The sequence below is a fragment of the Rhea pennata genome, chromosome 23 (genome assembly GCF_028389875.1).
Source record: "Rhea pennata isolate bPtePen1 chromosome 23, bPtePen1.pri, whole genome shotgun sequence".
Taxonomy (NCBI): Eukaryota; Metazoa; Chordata; class Aves; order Rheiformes; family Rheidae; genus Rhea; species Rhea pennata.
In genome coordinates this window covers 7,284,128-7,309,038 of record NC_084685.1, presented here as the reverse complement: position 1 = coordinate 7,309,038, position 24,911 = coordinate 7,284,128, and the positions used below count along the sequence as shown (strand labels likewise).

At 41.4% G+C, this 24,911-nt stretch overlaps 1 protein-coding gene across 1 annotated transcript in view; it reads left to right on the top strand.

Moving 5' to 3' along the window:
- The window catches only part of CSMD2 (CUB and Sushi multiple domains 2), a 325,353-nt gene that overhangs the window by 88,822 nt on the left and 211,620 nt on the right, over positions 1–24,911 (top strand). Inside the window, exon 5 of the mRNA XM_062593772.1 lies at positions 6,793–7,000. Within this exon, the coding sequence (XP_062449756.1) occupies positions 6,793–7,000 (208 nt within the window). The remainder of the gene's footprint in view (positions 1–6,792; positions 7,001–24,911) is intronic.

The following is a 24,911-nucleotide window of genomic DNA, read 5'->3' as shown; positions in this document are numbered from 1 at the left end:
CTGGAAGTGGGGGAAAAAAACATGCACTGAATTTTAGCCTTCAGAGAATCCAAAGCTTTATCCATTTTTGTCTTGTACTACCAAAGTTGCTTTTAATTGTAATAACTCTGTTTTGAATTTTAAATCCAAGAATGATGATGGTAGCATCTGATGTACTTCAGAACAGAGCAATATTGAAGACTGATGCTTGCAACAGTGCTGTGTGAATGGCTCTGATCAGAGCAAGCCAGCTGCTTACTAAGGTGCTCTTGTATAGCAGCGTAGTCTACAGGTTCCCAGAGGCAGCCACCCTTTCTTGATAAATTTGCTCCTGATCCTTCAAGACTACTAATAAAACTTCCAGTAAATGTCTTGGAAGCAAGAACCAGGAATCTATATCTTGTTCCAGAAAGGTAGGAAGTAAGTAGCAAAAAGAGTCTGCGAATTGACTTGCAGAATTTGAAACCTGCCTGCCTAGCTGCCCTCCTTCTACTCTAAGAGTTTTCAGCAGTCAGATGTTTGGGCTTGGATGATAAAGTGCTAATACAGACTATGGATGTTGCAAGGGACAAAAAAGATTTGTGTACTGACAAACAGATTTACCACCTTGTCCTGCAGGAAAAATAATGTTTTCAGAACTGCTACGTGAGGAAGAATATATTTCCTTGATAGAGAAAATATCTTCATGGCCTATGTAGCTTATTAATCCTGAAGGATAAGTGTCTTAAGGCAGTCAAATACTGTAGCAAGTTTTTTAAAAGACCAGTCAGAGTTGTAAGCAATATTTGTAGCTGCCGGTAGAGGCAGTCAGTCGTGTGGTCCAGAATTTCAGATGATACTGCACTAGTCAATAAAAGAAATGCTTCCCTGTGTAGAGAATTGTAGGATTGACTGGTTGCATTTAGATAGTAGAAACTGTACGTTTCCAGTGTATCAGGCAGTAGCATCTTCTGGCAAGTCAAACCTTTGAGATATCTCAGGCAAAACTTACTTTATCAAGGTGCTGCTAGGGTACTACTACTGACTATGGGGGAGCTGGTCTATATCTTATAGAATTCTTTCTCCTTTAAAGCAGAATGCACCAGGCAAATATTTTTTTTTAACAAAATGGCAATGAATGGGATTAACAAATCAGCACCTGTAAATAGAAACCAGAAAACATTAGTCTTACAAAAAGCTCCAAGTGTCAGGAAGCTGCTAGGAGATGAAGAATGTTGATCTGACCATGGGAACTACCTCAGTGATTTCCCCAGGTCTGACTGTAACTGGAATGGCTTCTCAAACCGAGGCAAATGCAGTGGCGCTCAGAAACAGTTCCTGTTATTCAGCTGGCTCCGTGTTTATGTAAACGCCAACTGTATTATACAGATACATTGTCTTCACTATAAGGTAGGCAAAACTAAACCTGCAGCTTGTTTATGAGTTAGAGTAGACCAAAGCAACATATTCGGTGCTGGGAAACAAGATCACAGCCTTATACAGCCTCTACTGGGAATATCTTCCTTAGGTTAATTGTGTGCTTGTGCTTGTGCTCCCACTTGATCTTTTCTAGGCTCCTTCCCTGAATAAACTTGGACTGTTCCGTACCTATGTTATCCTGACCCAGGACTGCATGTTGGTGGTTTTGTGGATGCACAGTGGAAAGCATCCTAAGAGCTTCTGGGAGAGCATTTTGAGACCTGTTTTAACATAGCCTGCTACAATAAAGAAAAAACTTCACTTAAAGGACAGTTGCTGCCTGTGCCTGGTGTGAATGTATCAGTTAAAAAAAAAAAAAAAAAAGAATTTGTCTCAGTGGTAATTCCAGCTGAAAGTTTGTTAGATACACTTGTACATGTTCTTCTTTTTTCTAATGTAAGCTGGAGGTGGGTCACGCTACAGGATCAAATTTAGACAAATCAAGATGAAAGATGTACTCTAGTAGAGCAAGTATTGCAATCTTGTGAGCAGCTATCTTGGGAATAGACATGTCTAATGTCACCGCCAAGGGCAGTGTAGGGAACTCTGCCTGATAAAGAAATGCCTTTTCCTCCTTCTCCTCCTCCTCTGCAGCAGAAGGGCAGAGGTGTGAGACAAGTGCTGAAATCGGAGTGTAAATTCCTACGGTGCTAATCAATAGCCTTCTGTTTCTTTATGCTCCTGTCTTTGTACTTGTCTTTTTCTTTGTAGCATCCTTTTGGGTACAGTGCAAGCCTTGTCTCTGCTGCAGTCTGTGTGATGAAATAATCAAACATGCAAAGAAATGCATGGTAGAGAAGAATAAGAAGCAAATGTGTTTGAGAAGCTAGAATTTAGCTGTGCCAGGACAGCAACGCTTCAAAGAAGTGCTGTGGCCCAGCAGCTTGTTCTTCATAGGTGTTTTCTGTGTTCCTTTACAAATCTCTCAATTTTAGAAGTACTGTTTTTATAAAGGATAAATATAATCTTGGAGAGCAAGGGAAGTAGAAATGAGTTCCACATACAGAAGAAATGGCTTGTTGAAGCACTTTTTTGCAGAGACCAGTTGAAGCTGCTAGTGCTGCAGCTCACCAGTGGTTTTGGAAGCAGTTACATCAAAATTGATTCTTGGCCTCTGAGCTAAAGGAGACTGTAAATTCACTCAGCACTGAATTTGCTCTAGTGAGTTATGTTTCTTGCTTATGTGGCAGGAAGGATTAAAACTGCAGTGATCTCATTCTAGGAGCAGCAGAGCAGCAGTAAATGACACCTCGGTGGTGATCTGTAAAGTAGTGCAGCAGAGAAATGGGTGGCAGCTCTGTCTGCCCAGAAAAGGAGCTTGGCTTTGCCTGCTAGACAGCGTGTAACTCAGCAATTTGCCTTCAGGACTTTAAGTCCTCAGCCAGTCTGGTTCAGATTCTGAACTGTGCACGGAATTGCCGTTTTGTCCCATCTATACGATATGTATCTGAAAATAATCTGGAGTAGTTTCCCCATTGCATGTATATTTTATGCTTCATATCCATTTTGCACAGTTCTGTATCCACAGAATAAAATAAGGCCTGCTATTTAGTCTAAATGAGGCCTTAAACTGTGTCCTACAGGTCTAGCTCTATTTTTATCTTGACAATTGGTATGCAGGAAGCAGAACCCCAACTGCACTTGGAATCTCATCTTCTGGATTTGCTGTGGTCACTGAAGAACAGTCCTCACTAGGGTCAGTTAATTTCAGATAAGCCAGGATGTTATGCTTGAAGTTCCAAAGGAATATCCTGATACGTCTCTGATTCTGTTTTCTAAAGCGCATCCATGCATGTGGAAAGAGAAGTCTTGCCGAGATTGTTTGCTGAATTTAAGTAGAACTGATAGGTTTATGATTCTGGTAGGCGGATGAGTAAAAATTCAGTAAGCTATCTGAAAAGTTGAGAACATTTGCAAAGCTACATTTTAAGCATATCAAATATGCATAATCTCATTAAAAGTGATCTGTCTTATATCTCAAACAGCTGCTTAGACTGTACCATGCCCAAAATAATTGTAGGGCTGTTCTAGAAGATTTCAGAAGATTTTAAAATGTGTTTTAAGAATAACAAGCTCTGAAAACATATGAAAAGATGTATTTAGAGGTAGGGTGGGAAAGGAATACATTTTGCATTAAATATCTTTTGCAATTAATATTTTTTCAATATTTTAAATTGAAAACAGTCTGCTTTTATAAAAGGCCTTTGCATAGATCTTCAGCTACTGTGAGTGAGCTTAGCCCAATCAAAGAAGATATAAGCCCCTTATTTAAGAATTCTAAGACAAACACAGCATTGAGAGTTAAAATTCTTTAGCATATTCTCCATACCTCCTTGTATTCCTTCTAGTAGTAGAACAATTTTAGTATAGCAGATACTGCCTCAAATTTCCTGGAACCCAATAGTGAGCATGGCTGAGAACTTGCCCATAGGAATAGCTTCTTCCAAATCCGTGTTGCTTTAAAACTGCTTTGATCTGGAGGCTAGTAGAACTGAGCCGTGTGAATGCGTGATCATAGTGAAAAAACAAGTGTTTGGTCAACACCACCCATGCCTCTGAGAACGTGATGTTCACAGGCAGAGTCTGGACTGCTTGCAGGTGTCTTGTGGTGGTGATGCAGGGCCTTATTTGCAATGGTATTTTGGACTGTTGCCTGAGGCCAATAGTGGCAAGGCAACAATAGTCTTTAATGTAATGTATTATGCTGGAGAGAGCTGCCGTATTGGAGAGAAATGTCTCTTAAGGATAAATTGCTTCTTCAAATCTCTGTGCGTTGCTGAAGCAGCTAATGACCTTGCCTTGTCTGACTGGCTGCTAGGCATGTGGTCTGAGAGAGATCACTGGCTAAGAATCTTTTTTGTGTGTATTTCTTTTTAGTATCTGTAGGGGGACTTATTTGCGTGAAATTAATATTTAATATATGAGTAAACTAGTGAATTGTGCTTATCCTCTGTGGCTAGAATCTGCTCATCCTCTAAAAAAGCGTTTTCATCCCCTCTGTGGGGAAGGGATGGATTGGAAGTAGCCATTCTTTCAGTTCTTGTCTCTTCTGCGTGGACCTTCTCTGGAGGACACACACTTGCGTGTATTGTGTTGAAATTTGAAGGTACTTGAGCTCTGCAGTACTCAGCAAGGTGCTTCCCTCTCTGAGACAGAACTAGTTGTAAAGGGTCTTGATCTCCCCCAGAGCTTAGAGGTGCCAGTGCAGCATGTGTAGCGTGTTAATGTAGTACAAACAGTAAGTTAATGGCCTAGTGTGTTCCTATCTCAATCACTTGCCATCAGTCAGTGGGAAGCACGTCTGTGCCTGGGCCTTCTGCTTGTTTGGTTGGCTGGCTGCGTTTGGATAGCAGATGGTCATGAGAAAGAAAAGTTGGCGTGGATGAGAGGTTTGTTTTAGTTTGTCTTTCAAGTTTCATGAGTTAAAGGCTGCAAGTTCCGGCCCTGCTGATAATCCTGCTGATAGTACAAGCCAGTAATTCCTGAAAAGGGTCTGATAGCTGAGCACTATAAAAGATCCTGCCTACTATCCTGCAAATTCTCCTGTCTGTTCCTGGAAGCCGATGAACCATTGAATTTCACAAAGGTTCTCACTTGTGTTAAATTTCAGTTTGGAGGAGTGTGTCGTGGTGGGTTCTCGCCCTCCCCCAATGATTTGTCACAAAAATACGTGTTCATAATGTAAAGCCCCAAGCTCCTTGATTAACGTGTCTGAAATACTGCTCTGTAGTACAAGCTGTAAAGTTAACAGGCTTTTCTTAGCTGTGTTCTAAATAAACACCAGGCTGATGCTGGGTGTGCAAGAGCCATGTGCTGCCCTGACGCTGGTCAAATTAATTCTTGGATTTCTTTATCTTCTGCACGTGTTTTCCTCAGATCCTCCTCCTTTAATTGCTCTAACAACTACTGCTGGTGAAAGTCTCACTGTAAAATAGAAGAACTTTCAGCGAATGGGAGATCCAGGGTATAATCCAGAAACGTCACTGTTAGGTTGTTGAACAAATGGTTAAGTTTCTTTCACTGTGATTTTGGCAACAGCATCAATTTCTTCCAAAGAACAGGGCGAACCAAAGACTAGTAAGGCACGTTGGTGGAGTGATCTGCTATTTTCTGTTAAATGTGGTCCAGGCTAAGTGCCAGGCTCAGTGGCTGTTTAAGACAGCTGCAACTACTTGCTTTCCCTGTCTGGCAAGAGCAGGAGGGGAGTTACTGAGTGTGGTCACCTGCAGGGAAATCCCTACTGCCACTTCCATGCTGAAGGTGTTCCCAAAACCAGTGCAGACTCTTGTCCTTCTGGCTGCTTTTCAGCAGAAGTCAAGACTGTGCCCTCCATGTGCAACGAGTTGTCAGAGCTGTAGATACTGCAGGGTGCAAATGATGACTCCTTCAGTGAATATCTACCCTGACACTCGCTGTGCTTCAGCAGATGCATGTTCTTTGAAGAACAGAGCTGTGATCCTAAACCACACATTTCCAAAAGATTTTTACCTTCTTCCCCAACCCCCAAGCTAGCTACACTTTCTCATTCGGAAATGGCTCAGGCTTTATTGACTTTCTGTAGAAATATAACTTTCAAGAACACCCAGTTTTCATTCCCAAGTATGGGAGTGTATTTGAAAGGTGTGAATATTGGATGTGAGGTTGGAGGAGGGGCGTAAATTCACTTTTTCTCCTTTCTTGGCTAAAAGGCACATTTAGTGTTTCAGTTTGGGCATTTCAGTGCATTCATATTCTGTTGGAGGGGAACCCTTTCAGCTCTCGGCAAACCAAAGCCCCTTCTTTGCTGTGGTTGGAGAAGGAGGCTGCCTGTGAAACCCTCTTTCTTCTCGGTCTTCGAATTCCCTGTGGTTTTCCTCTTGCCTTGCTGTCTACGGGATGGGAGGGATATTACAGAAAGCAACTAGGAGACTCCTAATTAGGAGTAAGAGCTGCCATGAAAGAACGCAGGCAAGAGCATGTGAGGAAATAGCATCCTGACAGCAAAATGCTTTAGGCTGAGGAGCTGCTTCCCCAGAGAAGTGGTAGAAGCTCTGTCACTTGGGATGTTTAAAATTAGTCTGAACAAATCACTGGGAAATGTACAGTTGGGAATAAGCTAGCACTTGCAAGAAGACAGACTGGATGACCTAATAGGATTTTGCATCCCTCAGCATCTTTGTTTCTTAATAATGTGTGGAAAAATCTCCCCCCCAAACAATACAATTTTGGATAATATTTGAAACAAACAAACGAGAGGTTTTAGCCTATTACAAAAGCATTGAGGCTTTTAAAGCTTTACCGTGATTTTTTTTTTTTTGACATACTACTTTGTGTACTTCAACAAAATCTCCTAATGTGCCATTGTGTGTCTTCCAGCTGATGATGCTTGTGGAGGGACATTACGTGGACAGAGTGGAATTATCTCAAGCCCTCATTTTCCTTTGGAGTATGGCAATAATGCAGACTGCACGTGGACTATTCTAGCTGAACCTGGAGACACTATTGCTCTGGTTTTCATGGATTTCCAACTGGAAGATGGATATGACGTTTTAGAAGTTGCTGGAACCGAGGGATCGTCTCTCTGGTAGGTACTTATTTGTGGTCTGTAGGGTAAAATTTTGTATGTAGAGATGCAAACTGTGATAGGAAACTCAGAATGAGGAGAATTAGTATTGACTGGAGATAGTTCCTCATTATTCCAAGTCAGAGGTTATACTTGCTCCATTCCAGTGAAAGTCTTTTGAATGCTTTTTATTTGCTTGGTCAGCTTTACAGTGGCTGTTGTCTACTTTTTAAAGCTTGTTTTTCCAAGAAGGTTCCACTAGCTATGTGGCTAGTTAATAGAAATAAATAATTACAAAAATAAAAACAAAGAAACCCTTGGCTGTACCATACGCAAACCTTGTTTTTGTTATATCGCTTTCTGATTGTTAAATACGCTGCTGACAAGTTGACTTTACTGTTAATGAACCTGCAGCAAATGGCTACAGATGAGTTTGTTCTTTAGACAGAAGGCTATGTATGGAATTTAAATACTTCTCATCCCATTAAGTTTGCTTGAGCAGTACTCAAATGTGCAAGCTTTCAGAAACATGCATTTGTGTATAATAAATGCCCCATTGATTTTTTTTTTCAATATACTAGAGCGGCCCAAATGATCAGTGCTTTGAAATCGGAAATGAGGGCTTGCAGAAGGAATTTCACTTGCTGCTTATAGCAAGGGAAAGCTCTGTCTCTAATTGATTTAGACACTGATTTTCTGCTTTGTGATTTAATTCAACAAAGAGTTAAAACTCCTATCTAGTAGCAAGTGATAGGGAATAATCTTAGACCCAACATTCCTCTGGAATGGAAGAATTAAGTGTTTGAAAGAATTAGTTATTGCCTAGGATTATCAGCAGGAAGTTAAATTACAATTATTTATGAGGATTCTATCACTGCCACAAATAACATTCATTTAAGTAATTTACACTTGCCTCGCAATTATGTGGGAATAGGATTTGAATGTGCAGGATGTATTAATATGACAGACCTTGCCATTTACTATGTATGAATTGTTTACTGTTCCCAGGACCCCTTTGAAAATTAGATGCTGCTGTTTCATGGGAAAAAAATGTTTTTATTAGCAAGCATTAATATTTTAGGGCACTGTTACTTTTTAGCCCTTATGCACTGCAGAGAGGATCAGTCATTTGTGCTGCGTGGTAGGGATGAACGTAGATGGTTAAGAAACATTATTCAACCTAGAGATGTTGCTGGTGCAGCACTGTGTCTTGTCATATCAAAAATAAAACAATGCCTGTCAGAGGGAACCTGCTGGAAAAAATTAATACACTACCCACAAATACATCACAGTAAAACTTTAAAAGTGGCAAGTATGTCTTAGAAAATTAAGTCACTCAACTTTCAATGATACGCACGCACACAAACTTTTTAGAATGAGATATAAGTGCTATTTTGAGGGAGTAAGTCTTAAATCAGTTTAGGGGCCTCGTCACAGAGAATAATGATGTATTTACTAACTTGCTCAACCCCAAACACCTACATACTGCATCTTTAATGACTTCCTCCTGTTGGAGTTTCCCTGGGAGCTGGATGAACTCTGCAAGCTAGGAACAGCAGCGGACTCTGAATTAGCTGGTAGAGCAGTCCAGGCAAGAGATGGGTCATGTTAATGAGTGAAACCTGGGCTATGCAAACAGGAATTTGGTCCTGAGCTGGTAACAGAAACTGTTCCTGCTTTTCAAGGTTTGTCCTGCATTTTTATAGCATCATGAAAGGCACGTAGGCAAGATAAACACACCAGTCAATTCAAAGAGACCTGGTTTAGTATTCTCAGGAAGTAAATTTTTCAGTTCTATAAGCAGAATTACAAAGCATCTTATTTTAAATTTCATTTTTCAGAGCTGGCCTTCACAACTCAGAGCCTGGTAATTAAATTCAGATGACTCATTTTTCCCACTTTTAAATAATTTTTGCCTGTAGGGGGGAAAAACTGGAGCTCAAATCTCCTCTTTAAATATGTTGATACAATTCAGCTTGAAAATATAGCTAAAACCTTTTTTTTCACTTCCTCTATGAAAACCTAGTTTTAATTATTGGTAATGTGGCAGATAGACTCATGGCCAAATAAACCATTCTATTGAAGTATCTTGCAGGTAAATATTTCATTTCATAAGCATTATAGCTTTAATCTGGTCCAGAAATGTACAGAAACAATTAAATTTCATCGTCTATTTTTAAGCTATGGAAATTATATAATGACAGTATCTACAAACGCTCCAGCTCAGCACATTAAGCAAGATTCCTTTGGGCTGCTCTTTTTGAAAATCTTCTGTGTTTTGTTTACCCTCCCTTCTTTAAAAATAGATGCCGTTCTTTTTAGGGCAGGTTCTCGTAACCCACTTGCCTTTAGCAGTCACTGCTACTTTGTCCACGAAGGTGCGCCTTGATCTCAGTACACAGAACTACCCGTTGGAGAGTCACGGTTGAGTTGCATCTGGCCCGTGACCCGGCACACACGGATGCTGCAGTGAGTCTAGGCAGTGAAAGGACATTGTTGTTCTGAGCATCCCTGTGTCAAGCAGAGTGACATGAGTTGAGCAGCTATTTGAGGCATATTAATAAAATAACACGTTTACAGCTCTTTTACTGTTCTCACAGCTCTTGTCATGGGGCCTTGGGCCTAGATTTCCTTGAAAGGTGAGAACTAAAATTCTAGTGAGCAGAGAGCAGGAGGGGAGTATAGTAGTAGTGTGAAAAAGAGAGTATCAGATTAGAAATGACAGTGTTGGGGTTTCAAGACTAGAAAGAAAAATACGTCAGTAGCTGTCCTGGCTTTCTTTCTAGGCTTGTTGAACTCATTATCCTATTTGTGGTGTTTTCCACACCACCTAAGATCAGGACTAGCCAGACATGGAAGGGAATTGGTAGTACATATGCTCTCTCCTGTCCTCCCCATGCTGCTACCTGTCCTTAAGGCCTGGGGCTCTGTTCTTCCCCTTGCTTTGGAGCTCACTCTGGGGCCTGAAAGGATTCATGGCATTCTCCTCTATAAAGGCATATAGAAGAAGAAAATACTTCCAAGCAGCTTGGACTCTAGTTCTTAACGGGACTGAGCTTTGTTGATCATGTACTTTGTCTAGATATCTACTTAGACCTGACTACATCCCTTAGCTAACACTTCTCAGGAATATTTGCTGATTAACACTGTTTTGTTGGCACCTTAAAGCTTTGTTCAATGACAAGCACCTCTGTGGGTGCTTGCAGCACAACAGCAAACTGTTTCAAGCTGGATGTCTAAAAGTTCCAGACCATTTGTGGTGATAAGAAAGCCTCTAGTCTGGTCCTGGATGGTATTCAACCTGTTTTGTGGCTGTGCTAGATGTTTTCCCTCTGTCTTTCTTTTAATAGCTCAGAGATTGCTCTTAAGCTTTGAGAAGGTGTTGGGAAGAAAATGTCCTGGGATGTTAAATAGTTTTTCTAAAGACTTCCAGCAGCTTGGAGCACCAGACAAGATTCAGCAAGCACATCTTCCTTTTTTTTTCCTGCTTAAATTACATTCCTTCCTCTCTGTACAGTCTGACTCCTTTTGTAGCTTATTTTGCTGTGTCGTAACAGTGCATCCTGCCCTTCTTTTGCTAAACAGAAACTAGCCTTGAGAATGAGAATTCTCATTCAAATAACTTACTGTGGCACGTGATAAGTGATGAGGACTTCCTGTCTTAGCACAAGTATAATTTAGGACAGTAACGGAAGTAAACCTAGTTGTCTGTTCTGCAGAAAGCACGATTTAGTTTAAAATATTGGCTGTGACCTCCTGCATGTTTTTGTGGAAGTCTTTAGATAAGTTGTTTTGGGGACAACTTACGACAGCCTTCTGTCATTACTGTGGCATTGATGCATCTGCTTAAGGATTAGAGAAGTTCACCCATGTGCTGTGCGTTCTACACAGCAACTGTTTGCCTCCTGGGCTCTTAGCCCATGGTAGTAGTGCTAAATCTTTGCCTTGCTAGCAGTGAAAGAGATCAGAATTTCCTGTATTTTGTGCATATTACCTGCAGTTTTAAGATAGTATATGTAAACAAAGAAACTATGTTTGTCTGCCCCATGCACTTTCTTGTCATCTCATCTAACTCATCAAAGATCTATATCTGATATGGATAGATACGATGTGTTGTATTATGATAATTAAAGTGTTATATTGCTATTGACAGTGAAGGTGGTGATGTAGGAAATGACTTCATACTCAATTTATGTATATATGTGTTTATGGGAATTGACCAAAAGAAAGTGTTGCTGTGTTCAATGCAAATATTTGGCAAAGAAATTCTTTGACAGTCATGCCAATGCAGCTGAAGCAGAAAATACAGATAACAGGTAGAAGCCTTGTTCTCAAGCCATGTAGAGCTGGATGTGGCAGAGTTCTTTTAGACCAGAGATCTTGGAGGTTGAGGGAATATAAAAAAAAGTCTAATTTTTGCTAATGTTTCTTTTTTGCTTTTGAGTAAGAAAATGGGCGAAAATGAAGGGGAAGGCACTGTAAGTTTTTGCCTGTCTGCTGAACAGGTAAGCAGCTAGTGATGATGCTCTTCCCCCAGACCAGTGGTATTTGGCAGTCCATGGTTGTTCGTTCTGCTGGTGAGACTATTCAAAACTTCTGCTCCTGCCAGATGAATTAGTTCCATGAGATAAAACTAACTAGTATCTCATTCGTCTGACTGTGACAGACTGTCTGGCATATTCTGAAGGTTCATTAGATGTTTCTAATCTTCAGATGAAAATTTGCTTTGAGATGTAGATGATTTTTTTTAATAATGAAGCTTTTCAGCTCTTTTTGTAACTGTGCTGTATTTTGCAAGTGTATTTGATAAATTACGAGAATGCAGATTAGTAGGAGGGACAAGGCTTTAGCTGGGAAGATGCTGTTGCCTGCTGCTGGATTGATATTTTCAGGTGAAAAATATTGCAGTATGTAAAGGGTCAGGACCATTTTGGGTTGTTTTTTAGCCATGTGTTGGCTTCTGGTGGAGCACTGAGCACCCTCTTCCTGCCTTACTTCACACAGCCTTTTTGTTCAACTTCAGGTGAAACCAAGCCTTACCTGACGAAGTACCACATGGTATCATGCTGAGAAGTTGCATGTTGACCTAGGAATATGACTTGCTTTTGAATTACTTCCTTCACTTGCCACTGGGTCCTGCTTTTCAGTCTAAGCTGTTGTACCTGCTTAGCTCTGAGCTATAGAAATCAATGTCACTTGGAAATGGAAACTGATTCAGTCATTCATCCTGTCTTAGCGGTCCAGGGTGTGCCTGCCCTCCCAAATTCCAGCTCACTGTGGTTTGTTTCCATCCTGAACTTGATTATACTTTATTTCTTATTGTAACTTTTACTGACTGTGACTACATGTTTAAAATTTCAAAAAGATATATAGTTTTTAAAAACTTTAAAAGAAAAAGAAATGATGCTGGCCATTTCCAGAAGCCACTGCTTCTCTCCCTTCACCTTTTTTTTTCTTTTTCTTTCTTTTTTTTTTTTTAATAAATCAGTGGTTTCAAGATCCTTTAAAATTTTTTCCCCTCAAATGCCTCTGTTATTTACCTTATTCCAAGACATAAGCAGATGCTGAATTGTGGTGTTAATTCAGAATCTAGGACTCTGCTATTTTTCTTCCCTATGATCTTTCTCTTGAGTAATTACTCTCTTTTATGGAGCAAGATTCTAATTTTAGGGGTCTGCATCATCCGTCGTGCTGCCCTTCTGTTGCCCACTGAGTTCCTGGGAAGCAGTCCTCAATGCCGTGTTAATAATCTCATGCTGGGTGATGGCAGTGGGAGAAGCAGTAGGTGTCCCTGAACATTGTATTTACTTTCCAGAATTCTGCTCTCTACTACAGCTTTGTTTTTTACAATCACAGGTGCTTGCCCCATCAGTGAAATACAGATGTTGAGCAGTGAATAAAAACAAGGGACTGAGTACCAAGCATGAGTCTGGAAGGAGAACTGAGGAGATTTGAATTCAAGGTTCCTTTGCTTATTTCTGTAACATCTTCCTTTTGGGTACTGAGCCCCAGCTGGACACGAGCGCCTCTGGAGAAGCATTTCAGAAGTTCTCTCTTGCTGCTACATATATGCAGAGAACTGAGTTAGGGGGACCGATGGTTGGAAAAATATCACCTATGTTTCTGCAGCTCCTCTTGGCTGTTGCTGACAGTATTTCCTTGTCATTATCTGCAGTTGACCGTTCTGTCCTCACCACTCTTGTCTATCTAATAAGTGGTTTCTAATACTGATTAGAGAGCTCTCCTAAATGAGATCTGCTTTCTGCTTCCCTCTTGATGTCAGGTACTTTACCCAACTGGCCAGGCTAACTCATTAGTACTTGCTCTCTACCAGCAAGAGTTTAGAGTACCTGTGTTTTGAAGGTTGCTGTTTCAGATGATGTTGATGTTCAGGTGATAATGTTGGTTGGCAAAAACTGTTCTCTGCTGTTTCTAACAAATTGTGTGGAACCAACCTATTTTATTTATATCAAAGTGTTTTCTGATCCTTGGATGTCTGTCTCAGATCTTTCAGCATGTATTTTCAGCTCAGACCTCAGCCACTATCTACTGAAATCAGCGGGGGAAGACTTTCGCTCCAAAGGGTATCTGAATCAGGGCTTTAGGATATCGTTACTTAAACTGTATTCCTCTTTCCGTCATATTGCAGCTCAAGAGATATGCACCTGCATCTCTCATTGCTGCTGGTTATACTGATAGAGCTCCTACCCAGCATGTGCAGAGTGGCAGAGCATTTGCAGACTTTGTGTTACATTAAGCAATTACATGACACACTTGTGTACTGGGAATCGTCTCTCCATCATACTTTTGCTTCATACTCCAAGGCAGCTGCTGTTCATTGCAGGTTTTCTGTAAAGCAGATTGCCAGATGACTGCTGAGAAATGATTTTCATCTCACACTTGCCACTTGCTTTTTGATTTTTTTTCCAGTCAGTAACTGCTTATATATGAAAGTTGACAAGCATTATCCTGCCTCACCACATATATGAGGCAGAACACTTGAGAAGATTATTTATTGTGTGTCTTGAAATAACTTCATCACTGGTTAAAGCCTAGATAATGCAAGTGTGAAAGTTTTCTTTTCCTTTGCAATGAATTAAGCCTCCTTGTTGTAAAAGCCGGTTAAACAAGTGATACTTTATCTGTAGTACTCAGATGCTCTTCTTCCTTGGTCCTGTTTCCCATAGGACTAGGAATGAATAAAAAACATGTATGAAGTGACTTTTAAAATCCCTATTTAAATGTCAGTTACATCTTCGTTGGGATCTGGAAATAGATTTCCTTATTTGACTTGTACAGCCTGATTTCTTTTTTTCTTTAAAGAGTTCAGTTGTACTTTTAATTGGAAACAAATTCTACAAAGACTTTAAAACTGTGATATCTAAAAAGTTGCTTCCCTGGGAAATAGTCATCTTACAAAAATCCTTTTTCTCCTGGAACTTGTATTCTGTGGAGATAACCTTTTGGAGAAGTGCTCAAGAAGTTTGTCGGAAATCAGACCATTCTCACACAGCCAACTTCAGAAATACTGGGCGCTCTCCTTGCTGGCCGTGCAATGGTGGTGGTCCCTTACGGTCTCTGGCATCTGCGCGGCAGCTCTCAGGATGTACCAGGCCTTTGAAGCACGTTATACTGCACTTGAGTCCTTATTCTAACATGAATCTGCAATATGAAGAACAGGAATTTGTAGGTCAGTGAGCTGGTTTTTCCCTCAAGGGGAAGAGTACTTGGAGCATTGGGTTTCTGGCCACAGCTGACAGGTAGAGCAGATCGCTTCCCCAGCAGGTACAAAGAACTGAGGAGCATTCAGGTTACTGTTTTGAAGTGGATTTAAAGGGTTGATGATGCCTTGTACAAAGTATTTCAGTAGAGTAATATTGCATATTGTTGTAAAGCCCCCCGACCTGTTGCTTTACAGAAATAACTGAATGGGCAATTCTGCAAGAAAGAGCTGATCTGAGGAAGCTGGCATTTAAATGTATTTCATGGTTTAGCATATCTCTCTGATAGGGAAATGAAGACTTCAACAGCACTCCAACCAAAAAAAATAATGTGGCAGGTAACGTTAGCACTCATCAGCTAAGGACTTAGTACATGCAGCAGTTTCCTGGAGTTGTGGTGTGGCCAAGGGAACTCATTTTTTCCAGCTGACAATTTGTGGCACATGCTGCTAGGCCAAGTTTAGGAAATGCATGGCATTTAAATACTGTCACCATTTCATATGACTTCAAATAATGAGCAAGGCACTGTGAAGACTGTAGAGCTGTAGCTTTGCATTGATGTTCATTCAATGAAAGCCATGAATTTGTCCAAACTTAATTTTTTGCTGCTTATCAGAGTAGCCCACTGCCCCTCCTTTGATCACTGAGTTGTCCCCTGCGACTTCCCTCTCTCTGCGATTCCCTGCTGACCTTCCTGCTGGGACACCGGCACTCGCAGTTCTGCCTGGCCTTCACTAGGACAGGTCTGCTCAGGGCTCCTGAAAGCCTGAGCAGCTCTTCTGCACAAGTGTGGCAGTGAGAGTGACTTCTGTAACAAATTACATGAAAGGACCCCTCAACCTCTCCCACTCATGTTTCATTCAATAAAACATGATTAGATTTCATATACCACTTGCTGACTAATCTTATTTTTCCACACATTAATACGATTAATTCTATTTGCTAGACAGTAGAGAGCATTCCATGAATATTGAGGCTAATGGCAGAGAAGAAGATGCTTTTAGGCTGAAAACTACACTGATCATGTTTTAATTGTCCTTTTTATCCCAATTTGGCCTCCTTTCATTTGTTTGTTTGTCAGTCCCTTCTGAAGCAGAGAACACTATGTGAAGGCTGCTGCTGTTTGGACTGTGCCTCAAGGGATGAGGTGCAGGAAGAGCTGTAGCATGTGGAACAATTCTGAAAGAATTCCCAACCATGAAGAAATTCATACTTAGTCATTTCTGTACTGGATGCAAACACTGGTGGGGAAGAAAAAGGACAGACTTGCTTCCAAAAGCACTCGATACCTGCAAACCAAAAAGTTCTCAGAAAGATAGACTTCACATGCCAATTAGGATAATGCAACTGGCTGAAAGCTGAGAAAAATATTGGTAATATCAAGAGTACCTTCTGGACATGACCCAAAATGTGAGTGACCATATAGATTGAAAAGCAGTGAATACCCCCTTTATTTGGCAGGGAAAGGGGGCTGTGCATAAGTGCGAATATCATCACAGGTTGTAAATAGTTGGACATCTGGGACTTACTTCAAAACCTTGTCTCTTCCTCTGCTCTTGTAGTGGGATATTCAGCTTCCCCGGGTTATGCAAGTGTTTGGACAAATGCTGTAGGGAAAGTTTCTGACTTAATGTAAAGGTACTTCCAGGAGATGCCCCTGCCTTACCCTTTGTGGAGGATGTCTGTGTGTGTGGTTTTGGTTCACTTTTTTCTTGATCAGAGACCGATTTGTGTCACTGTATGGATGAGGCTGCACAGTTGCTTTTTCAAGCTGGCCAATGTGTTTGTGCAGAGGGTCTCCCTTTGCAGGAAAGTTCACCGTGTTGAGGGAAATTGGATTTGCATGTCACAATCTATCTGCTGGAGCAGATAGCAGTCACGTTTTACGCTGCTAGCCCTTATCTGAAACTTCAGAGTGAAAGAGCGTAGAGACCTCTGCAGCTGTTTCAGTACTTTCAAAGACCCTCCTTTTATTTCTGGGTTTTCTTTGTGGGCAAGCTCGTAGCTGGTTTCCTGTAGTTACAAGTTGTGTAAAAGAGCTTAAAAGTACTTTGTTTTCAGATGTCACCTGTTTCACAAAATACATTTTAAATAATCTTTGCCTACTGGGTTCCTAGGTTCAGTGCAGCTGCAGGAAAGCCCTTGCTAGTTCATATATACAGTTTTCTTAAGCTCTTCTTCCTATGCTGTGGGTGGAAGTCACATCTGATTGATTCATTTTGGTGCTAATTCATAATTTTCTTGTTTAAATTCATTTTGGATGTCTAATGATAATGTATCTCATGTACTGTGATTAAACTACAGCTCTAATTCGCATTGTGTCTTAGGGAAGAATTACATTTACCATGGTTTGCATAAGCTTAAACTGTGGAGAAGTATCATTACATAGCTGTTGGAAATTCTCAGATCTCACATATGCATCTGCCTGATCTTATTACGTTTGTCCCTGGAAATATTTAAGTATATGGAGTACAGGAAAGATGCACCCTGGAGAGCCTATTCCAGGAGAGATTTGTTTGCTGCTAAGGGCAACCCAGCGAAGTGTTTATGTGTTGTATTGTCTTCTGCTTTTTAGCCAAAATGTAGCCCTCTAAAACAAAACGTGTCATACAGCACCTTCCATAGGCATGAAATACTGCAGAAACTAAGTGCAAGAGGGTTCCTGACTGCTCCTGATGGCAGACCAGACTTTGAAGTCAATCTCTTCTGTATAAACTGTGATTGGATCAGTATCTCACTAGTAGCAAATTGTCATCAAAACAGATCCTGGACAGAAGAGGAAGGATGTTCACAAGGCAGAAATGTGAACGACATTTATTGCAGGATGCAGGGGTAGAATAATGAATTCTGCAGGCTTTCTTCTGCCTTGGGATCTATGATTGTGTTTCAAAACCCTGCCTTTTCTTTTTTGTACTGCATGATGGTGCCACTGATGCATCTTGGCACTGGCAAAGATACCTTTGCTGTCTTATGCTTCTTGACTTGAGTGTAGTCTGCAAATCTAGTAATACTTGATACTAAAAGCAGATACTCATTATAAATATTTTGCCTCTTAATGTCTTTGACATCTTACACACAGATCTATTGAGACTTCCCAAAGCCCAAATGGGGGAAGGAAATAATGTTTTTGGATTTTTATGGCTGTTGTATTTTGCTTCTTCTGGTGGCATTTTGTTTTGTCATGGCAGGTCATGAGCTCTGTAGCTCATACTGAGTTTGACAATCTTGGCTGTTTTACTGTAAGAACGCTTTGATTCTTCCTCAAAGGGACGTCTCTTGTGGCTAAATTTATAGCAGAGATCAGGAAGATGCCAAGACATGAGTAAATATTGGAGGATTAGTAATAGACAAAATGTTTCAACAGCTAGTATCTAATCACTGTATTCCTGGCCTCATTAAGTTGGAATTTTCCAGGACTCTAGAAAACTGGAGAAGTTATAGTGTTCCACTGAAGCAGTTGTGTGTAAAATGCAATTTGCTTGTGCAAATTCAACTCAGCATTTTGAATGCTCCATGCGAAATTGTAACCCCTCGGGCTCTGGCATGCAGCGGGCTGTAGCCCTTCCTGCTGCTCGCGGTACCTGTGCACCCGCTGGAGCTCTCCTCCCTGCTGCTGGTAGCTGAGGCCTTACCGCTGCGCTGGCTGCTCTAGACGAGCAGGAGAGGAGTGCAGTTGCTGATGGGGGAAGGAATCACAGGGAGTAGTTGTACTTCAGGAGGAAAGCAGGGATTTGTGGGGCTACGCTAAAGCTCTGTTCGACTGACCTATTGCTTCTGGTGCAGTGCTGAGAAAAAGCTCTGTTCTGGGGTGCAGACTTTTGGGAAAGCAATGGATTTGGGGTCCTAGCTAATTAGTATATGGCTTAAATTATAAACAAGCTGTTAGCTGTGTGTTGGAGGCAGGAGTGTTGTTGTCTGCCTGCATTTCCCCTCACCATGCAATAGTATCCAGCGGCTCAGCCTGGCCTGCTGTGTTAGCAGGGTAAACGACCGCTTGCTTTGCCTGTTGGGACAGTCCTATCCCTGCAGTGCTGCGGGCATCTTCAGCCTTCTTCACCTTTCCAGAGTTGAGTGAATGCCTGTATCGTGTTTGTAATCACTTCCAGTATTTGGAATTTCAATGCAGTGTGGGTGTTGTGACCTGTTCCTTACTGGGGATGCCTTGCTTTCTGGATTTATGTCTGCAATTTAGCACTAGTTTGTCGCAGGAATGTGCATCTTGTTTTGGGGAGGTTTTTAGAAATGCCTTTTGGGATGACAACTCCCTATTGCTTTTATTTTTACAGTACTTAAACAGACTTAGCTTTTGGAAAGGCAGCTCCAAACATCGTTTCCAGTGTCAGTATTTCTACCATGCTATAGTAATGCGTAATGGCCAGCCAGAGCCAAGACCTGTTGTAGGCATTGCACAGCTGTAGAGCAGACCGACGCTTTGCCGAGGCACTGGTCGGTCTCCGTGCACAAGACAAATCTCCTGCCTCACAGACGAGGAAAGAGCAAAATAACATAATGCAGCAGTAACGAATGTATCGTGTCCTACCACCCATCAGCTCACCTCTCTAGCTGGGCTGCTAAAGACAAATCTGCATGAAACTGCTTGCCTGCCACTGCGGCCACTGTAATGAACGCAAATCCGATTGCATCCATTAAAATCAGTTTAAGCTACATTTATTACTTTTTTTTCTTTTTTTTTCCAACCTGTATTTTCTCCTGTGCTGAGGGGAGGGCCTGGTGACTGAGCCATGGAAAGCTGATACAGCCGGATGCCCCGGGTGCCCGGGCAGACGCCCAGGGCTGCATGCGATGCACAGCACAACTCGTGTTGCCTGGGAGCAGCTCTTGGCATGGCGGTGGGAACAGCTTCAGCTAAGTATTTTTAAGAAATGACCTGCCGATTTGCTAGATGTCAGTGAACTGTAACCAGAGTTGCCTCCCCCCAGTGACTTAAGCTTGTTCAGCCTTCTGCAGGCTTTTAAATCAGACCTCCTGGTTTGATACGTCCAAACTGCAGCGTATGGGAAGCACTGTCTTCACTCCTTCCTTCTGCCTTTTCTCTTCGTCCTACACTTTCAAAATTAATTTTTTAATCACCTTTTAAATGATGGAGCAGTTCAAGTTAGCTCTTTTAGTCAGAATTACCTGCATTAAAGATCTCCTTTAAAGAGAAAGGCATAAAACTAATTAATTGCTTCAATTATAATAACGTGGCTTAGCTTGTGGTTTTCTGTTACAAAAACCTGTTTTTGATAAGTCAGCTGTTCTTAAAAAGGGAAAAAAAATAGAAGTGCTTCAGGCTGAAAGTTGGCATGAAGGAATTTTGAGAAGAGAAGGTTGTTCTCTCCGTAGTGGAACGGAATAAATTAACAGCATTGATCCTGGAGCGGTGCCCTGCGCTCGAAGCCGCCCGCTGGGGTAGCGGCGTGCTTGGAGACGTTTCTTGCCCAGTCACAGGTGCTTTGTGTGACTTTGAACAAACATCCTTTGGTATTTGAAGCCAGGGTTTGGTATTTGAACCGGGGTTTTGGGAACCTGGAAGAAAGGAATGGAAAGCAGAAGTTTCAAAACCAGCCCGTGTGGGTGACTGCGTGCCTGGATCGTGGACGTACGGCACATGCCGAAGCACGCCTGGGCTCCCCTTCGGGGCTGCTGGAGGATCCCGAGTGGCGGTGGAAGAATAGACAAGGGGACCGAACGCTTGCTTCGAGCCTGCCTCCCTTCAGCTGATGACCTCGGAGTCGTTGCGCAGCGCAGGTCCCCCGGGGCTGGCAGCACGGGGGTCGCAGAGGCGGCTGGCTCAGGGTCTCAGCGCTCGGCACGTCCCTCTTGCTTCCCTTCCGCTGCGCGGAGGGACAGATGGCGACTCTGCCTCCTGCGCCGTGTTGTGGTTTCAGCTGCCGGCCCTTCTGGACCAGGGCTGCTTCGTCCTGCGTGCGCACGGCCGGTGCTGGGGAGCGTGTGGATCGGCAGGGCTGGCGGGAGGCGCGCTGCCGGCCTCATGTGAACCCAGGCGCCGTCGCGCCGATAAGCCCAGCGAGGCATCTGCGGGTGTTGTAGCTCTGTATCATCGCATTCTGTCTCTAAAAACCAAAGTAGTTATAAACCAGAAAATGTTTATGCAGGTGGGTCTGGATATTGCTCAGTATCTATCTTTTACTCTTCACATATAGAAGAAAAAAACACTCAAAAGCCAGATGCCAAATGAATAGCACTTTGAGTGTTGATAACTTTTTTTGTCAGCCTTCTTGAGTAACTGCAGATTTTTAGCATGAATTCATGTATTGGAATATTTGTGGAAAGAATAAAATGCTCATTAAGTTTTGCAGCCCTGGAATATGTGTGAAATGGAAAGCTTGCAATTAAACTTCCTTTTGAAGCAAGTTAACAGAAGTTTTGTTAATGTTTAACATCAATATGGATGCCATTCTTTGTAAATTTGGACTAATTAAGTCCAAAGGGACAAAATAATAGATTCTGTGTATGTTGTGCATGCCAGTACTCAATTTGCTTTTGGGGCTTTTCCTCTCTTTTTGCCCAAGTTCTGATTTTAATACATTACCAAAAAAGTAGCTATTTAGCTTTTAATGCCAAATTACCAGGAATCATTTTCCTTAATTTCTGAAGTACTGTAACTTAACTTTGGTAAATGCCTGATGTTTGCTTACCTCCACTGAGATGAAGATGTTTGCTGCTCTAAACTTCAGGAGATTTTGAACTGAATTTTTTTATTCTCCTTTACCCTACTCTGACATTCACAGTGAAGTTCTGGGGTTTCCTTAACTATAATGTAAAACCTGACCTTAATAGAGGTTTGAATCTCCCTTTAGCCTGTGGATTAGAAGATGTCAGAGTCTGCAGAGTTAGTGTTTTGCAAGACTCCTCCCAGCAAAGTCATACAGAGCTACAGTTTAATATAGTCGAGTGAGAATATCTTTAATAGTCTGCAGGCTCTGTCATGGCAGTGCCAAACCTCTAATGCTGTAAACCATGTAGAGTTCAAAATAGTATTTTTATTGATTGAAAGGATTAAAAGTTCATCTAACTGTGGATAATTCTGGTTATTTCCTTGTGAATTTGACTGCTCTGTAGCTATAATCATTGCACCAAACTTTGAAATGACTTATAATTAGCAATGTTAATAAACCTATTAATATATGTTATTCCTTCGTAAGGCTCTCGGATGTGGCAGTCACCCGGTGATAACTCCTGTGACAGAGATGATGCTCCAGCCCCCATAAAGTGGAGGGGGGAATTCAGACTCAGCCTACTTGAGGGTAGAAGGGACCTCTGGATGCCGATTTCCCCAGTGTTCCTTTTGCTGCAGCTAACACCTGTTGAAGCCCTTTGTGCTGCTCTTCACATCCTTTACCAGGATGTAACTTTGAATGTGCTTTGTGCTGTTGCCCATTCTTGCATGCTTGGGCAGCATTGCCGTATCTTCCCCTGGGTCTCCTGACTCTGCTTCCACCTCTTGTATGCTTTCCTTATGTGTCTCAGTTTTCATCAGGAGCTCCTTGTTTGTCCGTAGAGTTTTCATTGTCAACTGTGCTTGACTTCCTGCATGTCAGGATAGACAGCTCTTGAGCTTGGAGGAGGCAGTTCTTGAAAACCAACTCACTCTCCTGGACCTTTCGTATTTCCAGGACTGTTTCCCGTGGGAGTCTTAAAGGCAGATCCCTGAACAAACAGATCAAAGGTTTTAGAGTTCTGACAGTTCGTAAGTTCTTACAAGTTCTTAAAAATGTCAGTGCATAACTGTCATGTAAATGCGGAGTTTTTGCCACAGAAAGTGGATTCCAAAATTCTGCTGCCTTTCTGTGAATACTATTATAGTCTGTTTAATTCAAAATGAAGATTTTAATTCAGAATTTCTCATCTGATCAAACACTTGGAAATACAGAATAACTGTATTTGCTTGAATACTTGAATACTTGAATAACCAGTTTCCAAGACAGAATTCACATCAGTGGGGGAGACTGAACAGAAGGCCTGTGGATCGATCTCCTTGGGGAATTTGGAAGGGGAAGAAAAACTGCTGTAGCAGCAGAGGCACCACAAAAGGCAGGTTTAAAAAAATTAAAATAAGATCCGCCTTTGTCCATCTTTGATGTGTTGGTAGTGTGTTTAAGTAGTCACATTTCTGTAGTTTGAAGCCTTCAGATTGCATTAAGTTCATTCACACAGACTTAAAAGGTAGGTTTTGCCCTTGTTCAGTTCTCGTTCTGCTATCTTGGCAACTTTATCTGCTCAGATGTTACAGACCTCTTAATCTTTCCAAGAAAGCACCCTGAATAACGCTTGCTGTGTTAGTTGCTGGAGGGAAGTGACTTGCCCATGGTCTTACAACAAGCCTGTGGCTTAGTCTGAAGTTCTGCTGTTCAGCCTGTGCCAAGCCCTCACAGAGCTGTTGTGATCTGATAAAGCTGCTCTCAAGTGCAGCAAGGAAGGATTCATATGTTTGTTTTTGTCTTAGCCATGTTTGATGTAAGGTTGAGTTTCATTTAGCATCAGGATTAAGTCAAGCAGTGACTCGATTTCTTAAGGGAACAAGGTCATCTGATCTTTGCTTTTTCCCCCTCTTAAAATTTAAGCCTTGCTAAAAGAAAGTGGGTTGTTTGTGTGTTTTTTTCATGCACGTGTAATAACACCCTGTAATACTAATGGTGTTCGTGGGCACATACCCAGAAGAGGTACTAATGTCTTCAGCTACATGATCTAGCCAAGAAGACAGATTATACAAATAAATTAAGCTATAGTAACAGGCAGTTGTGAGATGACTGCTTTAGCATCCCTGTCTCAGCCAAGTCCTGCTTTACAAGCAAACACCGGAATTCTGCAACTAACGCTTAATTTCAGGTTGCTATTGAATAATTTCTCTTACAGATTTCTGTAGATTCACAAGCAGATATTAACTTACTTAAACTTCTGTGAATACTACTTTTTGTTACTTGCTGTTCTTGGAAACATAAACCTTTTGTAATGAAAGGCAGGAAAAATGTACTATGAATCAAGCAATGATTTATTAAGTATATTTAATATTAGCTTAACTGGTGTTCAGGGTCTCCTAAATGGTGGTAGTCTGATGAAATTTTTAATTTTATGTAGAAAACAAATTAATACTTGAAGCTTACTGTTCTTGTTTATATTCTGTAGTATTTTATGCATAATATTACTCTACTAGGGAATTGTAAGTCTCATCTATCTAACTGTCTACCTGATTTACCGCACCTGTCATGGTTTTAACGGCGGTTGGGGAGAGCACAAACAAATAGTTGTTTTTACCAATCTAAATAGTAAATTTTGGGGAAGACTGAGTTGGATCAAACTGCTCCTCTAATTGCACTGCCAGTAATTTAGCACCTGTTTTTTGGGGGGAGATAGCTCTTAACAAATAAAGGAAACAGATGGGTTTGCTTTTAGATGATAGTGGCACACTTTTGAAGACCTGTTTCATTATCTTCACTTAAATTTGGTCTGAAGATGCCCTCTCACCAAGAAAGGCAAGGTCTACAAGGCACTACCTGCGCTAAGTAAGTTGCCTTGCTTGATGGAAGGGGAGGTAGGGGAGCCCTTATTAAAACTGTCTTAGGTAGCATCCTCAAACCAGGGCTTCTCTGTGCTAAATGTTGTGCAAGTGTGCAGAAGACAAGTTTGTTATTCCAGTGATTTGTGATCTAAATTGAAGTTAACAAGGGTGGCAGGATATACTGCCTCTCTTGAATCCGTACAGATGGGTATGTGCTCTCTAATGCTCAGTGTGTGCTTCATTGCAAGATGGCCTTGAAGGAAGCAAGCTGTTGCTGTCTTTACCACAGATAGTCCTGGTAGCTTTTTAGCTTGTAAGTAAGTTGGTGTCTTTTTGGTCACATTAAAATCAAGCTCTGAATAAAAGCGGGTCACTGATATTTTGAAACAGAAAAGATTCTTTACTAGCCAGTTAAAGAGTGAAAAAAAAATCCTTGAAACATTCTTCAAAACTCAGAAATTGTAAATTGTACCATTTCAGCTCATGACAGAGTCCTTTCTACAGGGAATAAGTATTAGTCTCAAAGTTATAAGAAATTAATCTGTGCCTGAGTAAACAGATTCAGGGAGTGAAGTTTTTTTGTTTTATTTTTTGGTTTTTTTTTTCTCCTCTTGAATTCAAGGCTTCTTTTGTTGCTCTTAAAAAGCTGGGCATAGTCTCCCATTAGCCTCCCATCAAACCAGTACTG